Source organism: Empidonax traillii, unplaced genomic scaffold (assembly GCF_003031625.1).
Source record: "Empidonax traillii isolate 1590-97213 ecotype Southwest subspecies unplaced genomic scaffold, ASM303162v1 scaffold2068:size76651, whole genome shotgun sequence".
Lineage (NCBI taxonomy): Eukaryota > Metazoa > Chordata > Aves > Passeriformes > Tyrannidae > Empidonax > Empidonax traillii.
Window position 1 is genome coordinate 33675 of NW_020957261.1, and position 8911 is coordinate 42585.

The 8911-nt window shown below is 60.1% G+C and overlaps 1 protein-coding gene across 3 annotated transcripts; it reads left to right on the forward strand.

Annotated features, from left to right (window-relative positions):
* The first annotated feature begins 288 nt into the window (after positions 1-288).
* Positions 289-8900, forward strand: ZNF362 (zinc finger protein 362). Of its 3 annotated transcripts, XM_027909333.1 has the most exons (9): positions 289-370; positions 481-565; positions 5254-5317; positions 5445-5691; positions 5772-6093; positions 6191-6415; positions 7550-7628; positions 7712-7870; positions 7965-8900. In XM_027909333.1, the coding sequence occupies exons 2-9, from the start codon at positions 525-527 to the stop codon at positions 8079-8081; spliced, it is 1254 nt and encodes a 417-aa protein (XP_027765134.1). In that variant the 5' UTR covers positions 289-370; positions 481-524; the 3' UTR covers positions 8082-8900. The 3 variants fall into 3 exon arrangements, with proteins under 3 accessions (XP_027765134.1, XP_027765133.1, XP_027765132.1); XM_027909332.1 differs by lacking the exon at positions 289-370 and having other exon boundaries at positions 381-565; positions 6225-6415; positions 7965-8095; XM_027909331.1 differs by lacking the exon at positions 289-370 and having other exon boundaries at positions 384-565.
* The last annotated feature ends 11 nt before the right edge of the window (positions 8901-8911 follow it).

The window sequence follows — 8911 nt, forward strand, 5'->3', positions numbered from 1 at the left end:
AAGCGGCTTCGAGCCCGAGGCCTTTTGAGATTATAAAGTGATATTTTAGCAGCGAGGTAAAAAAGTTTTTAAGTCCCTCCCGGCGTGCAGTTTGCCGAGAGGCGGAGGGTCCAGGGCGAGGGGATGGATTTCACCCCAAATTTTCCAGCCAGCTCCCCCATCCCTCCCCTCGCCTTTTCCCGACAGCTTTGGGGGTGAGCGGGGGCTTTAAAAAAAACCCACTTTTTTTTTTTTTTTTTTTTTTTTTTTTTTTTCTTTTTTTTTTTTTTTTTTTTTTTTTTTTTTTTTTTTTTTGTTTTTTTTTTCTTTTTCTTTTTTTTTGTTGTTTTCTCTCTATTTTCAGGCAAAACCCCACGTTCCCACGGGTCGGGTAGGTCGGAGCCGCTTCGCTTTTGTTCCTCCGCTGTGGGATCTCGCGCGCCGGGGGCTGGCGGGGGGTTCGGGGTGTGTGAAGTTGTCCTCCTCCTTGTCCCCCCGTAGAAAAACGCCCCACGTGCAGCACCCGGTCTCAGCTAGAGCTGGAGATGGACGCGGATAAGGGGAAGCAACGCCAGTACTCGCAGAGGTGGGCATTGATGGCTGGATGGAGAGGGGGGAGGGAACAAAAAAAAAATAATCCCTATTTTTTGTGTGTGTTTCCACGTTGGAATAGCGTTACAACTTGAGGTTGTGCATGCATTTGTGTGCTGGTGGAAATAATGTATATGTGCACGCCACAGTCCAGGTATTATGCGTGGATATGTATATTTATATACAAGAGGGGGCAGAGGGTTCGGGGGGGCGTTCAGGGGGGCTCCCTGCCTGCCCCCTGCCCACTCCCAGCATAAATAAGACCCCTTGATGTTTTCCCTTTTAAGAAACGTGCCTTTATACGCCCGAAATAATCGTCTTCTCCCTTGGGCCCCCCCCCCTCCCCCTCATGTTTTCTTCCCTTAAAAACGTGGATTTTCAGGCGGTGGGTGCGATGTCACGACAAGTGCATGTTGTTGGATCTGGCGCGTCCGCTCCCCCCTCGGGGTGAAGCCCTGCCTGTGCCTCGGTGTCCCCTTGTGCTGTCACCCCCCCCTGCTGTTTAGGGGGGGGTTGGTTGCCCCCAGGCTGGTTTGTGGGCGCTGCCTTTGCCTTGCTGTTCTCGTGGAAGGGGCTGTTTGGGGTCAGGGGGAGCAGGACTCTCCCATGCCCGTGTGTTTTGGGGGGCACGTGTGCCCCGCGTTTGGCGAGAGCGTCACTCCCACGGGCTCCCTGCGGGCTGTCCCCGTGTCCCTTCGGTGGCTGACACGGCCCACCCTGTGGATTCGGGGTCAGGCTGCCTCAGCCTTCAACCCTTTGGGGGCTTCCCCCTGACTTGGGGACCCCGTGGTGGTCCCCAGTGTGGCTTTGCCCCCCTCCTCCCGCTTGCCGCTGGTGCTTGGCTCCTCACCCTGCCCCGCTCACCCCCTTTCCCACGCGGGGACCCCCGGCCTGGCCCGGGGGGCTTGTTTTGGGTAGGTTTTGCTGGAAATGCAGAAGGAGGAGAAGCCCCAGCCCAGGGCCCTTTGGGGAGCGGAAGCCGGGGCTTTAATTGATTCCATCTTGGGTGAATTCTTGCGGCGCGGGGGCCGCCCCCTCCCCGAGGCACGGGGGGCTCGGGGCTCTCCCGGCCTTCCTGCTTCCCGGCCTCCTGCGCCCTCAGCTGCGGGGTGAATCCCTCCCGGATGAGCACAGTCCGGGCGGGAAGGGATGTGCCTTCCCCGAGGATGGGGCCGGATGCTGCTTCCCACTCTGGTGGCTTTGGCATGTGGGGGGTTTGTGGATGGGCTTTCCCTCCAAAAACCCTCCTGCTCCAGGCGAACCCCGAGGATATTTGGTCTTATGGGAGGACCTTGTGTTTTGGGGGGAAACTGAGGCACAGCCCGGGCAGAGCTGGGTTCTCTGGCCTGGGGTCGTGGCGTCACCGTCCCTGGTGTAGGATTTGGGTGGGGGGACACTCAGGGGACACTGCCCCCCGCTTGGCTCTCGCCCACCGCGCCGTCTCGGGCCGCCGCCGGCTTTCCTGCGCTCGCCGCTTGGCACGGGGAGGGCGGGCGGGAGCTGTGCCCCGGTGCCCTCGCCAGGACGCTCGCGGGGACACCACACTGGGCGTCGAGAACACACTGAGCCACCAAGTGCTGCTCCGGTGCCCCCCAGACCCCTCCCCTGGCCTCCCAGTCCCCCCGTTTTCCGGCTGTGCTGGGTCAGTGGTCGCTCGCCGGGCCCCGGGAGCTGCCCCTTGAGCTGCCCCTTGAGCTGCCCCTTTTCTCCCGGCGGTGCCGTGCAAAGAAATCTCTTGTTTCTTTTTATTTCAGCGAAGGCGAGACAGAGAGGGCTGCCAAGGTAGAGGCGTTCCCTAGAGAACTGTAGCTTGACTTAGCGGCAGTTGGGTAGGAAGTTGGAAGGCTCTAGTGAGCTCGTGCCCACCCGTGCCATCATCTACCTCCCATCAATCTGGAGCCTCAGCGACACGTCTCCCCAGGCAGCTGCGCCCACCTGGCTCCAGAGGCCACCCTGTGAGTACCAACCACCTGACGGCTCCGGCACCGCTGCCCCCGCTCCCCCCTCGCCACCCCCAGCCCCGGCTCTCTGGCTTCTCCCGCTCTTCCCTCCCCATGGGAAGGAGGCTTTTGGTCTCTTTTCAGGGCGCTGCCGCTTCCCCCCGGGGCCTGGCGGAGCGGTGATGCCGTGGGAATCCGGGGTTCAGCCCCTGCTTTTGGGGCTCTGTGCATCTTCCTGCTTGCTCTTCCCACTCGTCCCCCGTTCCCGCTTGGGTCCCCATCGTGCTTTGGGCACCCTCCTCGTCCCCTGGGATAACCTTTGCCATCCCTTCAGCACCCAAAGCCAGTGCCTGTGGAGGATGTCGGGCTCTTCCCTCCATGGTTGGGACCACGCCACTGGAGATGTTACCCATGGGGGGTTTCCCTCTGCTTAGCCAAAATCTGGGGGGCACAGAGAGCCCCGCCACCCCCCGTGCCCCGCAGAGACGCGCCGCAGCATTTCCCCACCCTCCACAATTTCCATTTTAATGGATTTTCCTTTTTTTTCCGCCTTTGCTGCATGTCAGCTTCCATTTCTCATAGTTAGCTGAGAATAGAGAAAAAAGGGAGTTTTTTATATATATACATATCTATATTTTTTCCATCTGCTTTCTCCCCTCTCCCACTCCCTCCCCCAGCCCCTGGGAGAGGGGGACGCCTCTCCCGACCAAACACCGCAGGATTTACCACACGAAAAATCGGGACAGGAACAGGGATTTTTGATCGTTATTTTGGCAACGCCGACCATTTCTTCCCTCTTGTTCATCCAGCTGCGAGCACGGTGCTTTTACCAGTAACTCCTTGTTTCTTTTAGCCAGCCTTCCCCTGGCGGGGGGCGGGGAAACACGTGATATTTATGCTTTTCTCCCCAAAACACCCTCCGTGGCTTTGCAGCCCCTGTCCAACTTTGCACGGGGTGTCCTGGGGCTGGCTGGGAGGGGGGTCGGTCTGTGCCGTGTCCTGCTGGTGGTTTGGGGGCCACACCGCTGGGGTTCATCTGTGTGGGTGCTGCTGTCGGCTCCTGGCGGGACAGGGAGCGGGACAGATGGACGGATGGGAAGGACAGAGGTCGAGGGGCACCTGCTGGGATGGGGGAGCAGCTCCAAAATTCCCTTTGCTAATCATAGCTCCGGTTTCCTGTTTTCCCACGGCCGCGCCGGGGCGGGGGGTCGGTGCTGGGATTGGAGGGGGGTCGGTGCCGGGTGCTTGGCTGTGCTGAGGGGGCTCGGAGCCCTCTGCCTGTGCTTCTCCTGCCCCCATATCATGAGGGATTCCCTGCTTCCAGCTCTGCTTTTGGCCCCTCTTCCCAGTGTCCAGCCCCTCGTGCTGGTACTGGAGTCACTCATCCCATGCTCATCATCCCAAGGGATCTTACATATATATGCACATGTATATGTATATATGTGTGTATATGTAGCCAGTGGGTAAATGCACAGCGTGGGCGGCCTGTGGTACAGATATAATTACCCAAACACCTGGCAGGGGAAGGTGCATTTCATACTCCTAGTGAATTCCCATTCCATGGCACTGAGCAGGACTGAGCTCTGTCTGCGCTGCCCGGGATCCAACACTGCTTCCACTTGGAAAACCCAACATTTGGTGCACTGGGGAGGTGACCTGGAGCAGGTCAGGGCTGGGAAAGGGAATTCCCAAAGCTGGTGTCGGGGTCTGCCATGGGAAGTGGCTCCAGTTTCCCAACTCCCCAGAAATGCACCGGTGCTGTCCTGCCCTGGGGCATGAGGGGGAGTTCCCTCCTTCCTGCCTCAGTTTCCCCCCAAAAAAGTTCATCCCACAGCTCCTTCAGGCTGTTGGGATGCTGAAGGACTCCCTTTCTCTGGGCCTGTGGAGAGCTCAGGGTCTGATTGAAACCCGGGGCAGTGAGCGAGTGGGATGAGGAGGAGGAAGAGGAGGAGAAGAGGAGGGCTCATAACCCCCAAATCCCGCCGCCCCCAGGGCTTCTGGGGACACACACTGCTCCAGTTTCTCCCGGGATCCCGGCCATGGCCTGGTTTATTTTGGAGTGGGAGCTCCTGGGGGACCCCTCCCATACATCCCACCCTTTCCCCCATGCCCCCGGAGAGGATTTGCCGTGCGGCAGTGCCCGGTCATGCCGGGCCATTCTGCCGGGATCACCCGCTCACCATCCCCTTCCAGCTGCTCCCCGTTACCCAGGGATGGATTTAGAATCAGTTTCCCCAATGCCTTTAAGCGTCTCCATAAATCTGCCAGCCCTGCTGCAAGCTGGGGGTGGGTTCCTGCCTGGCTGCTCTCGGGGGCTTCGCTCGCCTTTGGGGGAGTTTTGTGGGGGGGAATACAGCTGGGATTTGCCATCTCCCACAGCGGTGTCCTGTCCACCTCTAATCCCTCCTGGATGGGAGGGATACTTCCAGTGCTTGGGAGATATCCCAAGCTTTTTTTCCTCAAGTGTCAGCCTTCCCCCCTTTCCCAAATTGTATCCGCCAGTGTTTCAGGGTCTTGGAGACAGGCGGGTGTCTCCATGATCCTGCAGGAATTTCCAGCTGGGAAGATGCCTGGGGGTGGTTCCCCAGCCCTGCCCGCTCCTTGCCCTTGCTCAGAGACTGGGTCTTGCTTGCTGGGGGTGATGGTTGGTTTTGGGGGGTTGGAGCCCCCCAAGGGAGGTGGTAAGGGAGAGGGGTCCATGCAGGGACTGGTGATGCCTCATAACATCCCCCTCTCTCCCCAGGATGGCGGAGCCTCGCTTCAACAACCCCTACTTCTGGCCGCCCCCCCCCACCATGCCCAGCCAGGTAGGACCCCCCACAGTGGGATTTTGGGGAGGAGGGAGGATGGATGGATGGGAGAGACGCCCAGGGGGAGCCCGAGGGTCCCGGTTCCTGCACCTTGACCCACCTCTCTGCCTTCCCCCCCTCTCAGCTGGACAACCTGGTCCTGATCAACAAAATCAAGGAGCAGTTGATGGCGGAGAAGATCCGCCCCCCACACCTGCCCCCCACCTCGGTGGCCTCCCAGCAGCCCCTCCTGGTGCCCCCCTCGCCTGCCGAGAGCAGCCAGTCCATCATGTCCCTGCCCAAGCTGCAGCAGGTGCCGGGGCTGCACCCCCAGGCCGTGCCCCAGCCCGACGTGGCCCTGCACGCCCGGCCGGCCACCAGCACCGTCACAGGTACCATGGGGGCCCCCCGGGCCGGGGGGGCGCAGGGGGCCCCCCAGAACCCCCACCTCCCCTCTCCTCGCCCTCGCCAGGGTTGGGGCTGGCGTCCCGCGCGCCCGCCGTCAGCACCTCGGAGTCCAGCCCAGGAACCGGGACCACGACGCCCTCGACCCCCACCTCCACCAGCCAGAGCCGCCTCATCGCCTCCTCGCCCACCCTAATCTCAGGAATCACCAGCCCCCCCCTCCTTGACTCCATCAAGACAATCCAGGGCCACGGCTTGCTGGGAGCGCCCAAGGCCGAGCGGGGCCGCAAGAAGATCAAGGCGGAAAACCCCTCGGGCCCACCCGTGCTGGTGGTGCCCTACCCCATCCTGGCCTCGGGGGAGACGGCCAAAGAGGGCAAGACGTACAGGTAGGCACCCCCCCCGCCCGCTGTGGGGGCCGGGGCGCTGGCGGGGCGACCCCTGCCCCAGCCCGGTCCCTGCGGGGTTCTCCCCCACACCCTCCAGGTGTAAGGTCTGCCCCTTGACGTTCTTCACCAAGTCGGAGATGCAGATCCACTCCAAGTCGCACACGGAGGCCAAGCCCCACAAGTGCCCCCACTGCTCCAAGTCCTTCGCCAACGCCTCCTACCTGGCCCAGCACCTGCGGATCCACCTGGGCGTCAAACCCTACCACTGCTCCTACTGCGAGAAGTCCTTCCGCCAGCTGTCCCACCTCCAGCAGCACACCCGGTGAGGGACCCTCGGGAGGGCTGGGGGACCCTTGGCCGTGGAGGGGGCAGCCCTGCACCCTGACTGGCAGCTCTGCTGCCCTGCTTTGTGGTGCCTGCTGGCCCGCTGCTGCCTTCCTCCCTGCCATGCTCATCATCAGCACCACCATCATCCCCACCACACTCGTCATCTCCAGCACCTTCATCCTCCCCAAAACACTCATCAGCACTTTCATCATCCCCAACACCTTCATCATCCCCAGCACCTTCATCATCCCCAACACCTTCATCATCCCCAGCACCTTCATCATCCCCAACACACTCACCTCCAGCACTTCCATGGTCTCCAACACACTCATTGTCTCCACCACCTTTGTCATCCCCCCTGTGCTCATCATCTCCACCACCATCCTTCATGCAGTATCTTCGTTGCCTACCCTGCTTCTTCCTCCCCGCCACTCGTCATCTCCAGCACCTTTATTGTCCCTACTGTGCTCCTCCATCTTCACCCAGCTCATTGTTCCCACCACTTTCTTCATCCCCACCACCCTCATCATCCTCAACACTTTCATTGACCCCACCATGGTCATCTGTCTGCTGCGTCAGTCCATCCTCACCACCTTCATACTCTCCATGACCCTCGTCATCCTCACCCCCTTCATCCTCCCCGGAACACCAGTTTGTCTCCACTGTCTTCATCATCCCCACCATCCTCATCATCCTCACAACTTTCATTGACCCCACCATGGTGATGTGTTTGTGCTGTGCCAGTCCATTCCCACCACCCTCATCATCCCCACCACCCTCATCATCCCTACAATGCTCATACATGCTCAACACCTTCATCATCCTCTCCACCTTCATTGACCCCACCATGATCACGTGTCTGTGCTATACCAGTCCATCCCCACTGCCTTCATCATCTCCACCACACTCATCCTCCTCAACACCATCATCACCACCATGCTTATCATCCACAACACCTTCATCACCCTCAACACCATCATCTTCAACACCTCCATCTTCCCCACAGCCTTCATCCTCTCCCCTCTCCCAGCCCCCCCATCCCGCTCCTGTCCCGTGTCCTGGGGCACTGGTGCCACCATGCCGTGTTGGTGGTGGGTCGGTGACTGTGTGTGTGTCTGTGTGTCCCCAGAATCCACACCGGTGACAGACCCTACAAGTGCCCCCACCCCGGCTGCGAGAAGGCCTTCACCCAGCTCTCCAACCTCCAGGTCTGTGCGGGGGGCCTGGGGCAGGGCTGCAGCGGGAAGGGGGTCCCCCCAGCTCTGCCTGACCCCCCCTGCTGCCCCCCCAGTCCCACCAGCGCCAGCACAACAAGGACAAGCCCTACAAGTGCCCCAACTGCTACCGGGCCTACACGGACTCGGCGTCGCTGCAGATCCACCTGTCGGCTCACGCCATCAAACACGCCAAGGCCTATTGCTGCAGCATGTGCGGCCGTGCCTACACCTCGGTGAGCACGGGGGGCACCCCTGACACCCTCCTGGAGCCCCCCAGAGCCCCCCAACCCCCCCCAGGCCCCCCTCACCCCTGTGCCCCTTCCCCAGGAGACCTATCTGATGAAGCACATGTCCAAGCACACGGTGGTGGAGCACCTGGTCAGCCAGCACTCGCCGCAGCGCACCGAGTCCCCCGGCATTCCCGTGCGGATCTCCCTCATCTAAGCGGGGAGGGGGGGCAGCAGCAGGACCCCCCCAGCACGAGGAGGAGGAAGAGGAGGAGGAGGAGGAGCCCCCCCCCGGCGCCGCGGGCCGTGCCCCCGCAGGTTTGGTGACACCCAAAGACGGTTTCAGAGCACTTTGAATCTCTGCGGTTTGGTTTTGGTTTTTGGGGGGAAGGAGGGGGGGGGGCACATAGAGGTGGCGGGGGGGAGCAGTGGGGGTGGGGGAATGTCCCCCTTACCCCCCGCCAGGCCCCCCACCCCCCCCTCACCCCCCATTTTTTGGATACAAATATATATATATATTTATTGGCCAAGAACTTGGTGCTGCTAAAAAACCAGAAATTCACCCCAAAAACGAACCGTGAATGGAGCAAAAACGCAGCGGGGGGAGGGGGGCAGTGGGGGAGGAAACACCCCCCCCTGACTCCCCCCCATCCCCCAACGGACTCTGGGCCCCAGCGCCTCCATTTGGGGTTGATTTTTAACCATTTTGGAGTTTTTTTTGGTGTTCTTTTGGGGTCCCTTTCGAGGGCAGAGCTGCGTCCCCCCGGGGCTGGACCCCCCCATCCCACAGCCCCACTTTTGGGGGGTCTGGGGGGTCCCACCGCTTTGCCTTGTGCCTGCCTGTACATACCCCCTGTATAGAGCTGGGGGGGCCACCCCCCAAACCTCATCTATATTCTGTACCTTTTGGTTCATTTTGGATATTAACTGTGTTATTTTTTATACACTTTTTAAGCCTTAACTCAGCGTTTCTTTGTTTTTTTTTTTTTTTTTTTTTTTTTTTTTTTTTTTTTTTTTTTTTTTTTTTTTTTTTTTTTTTTTTTTTTT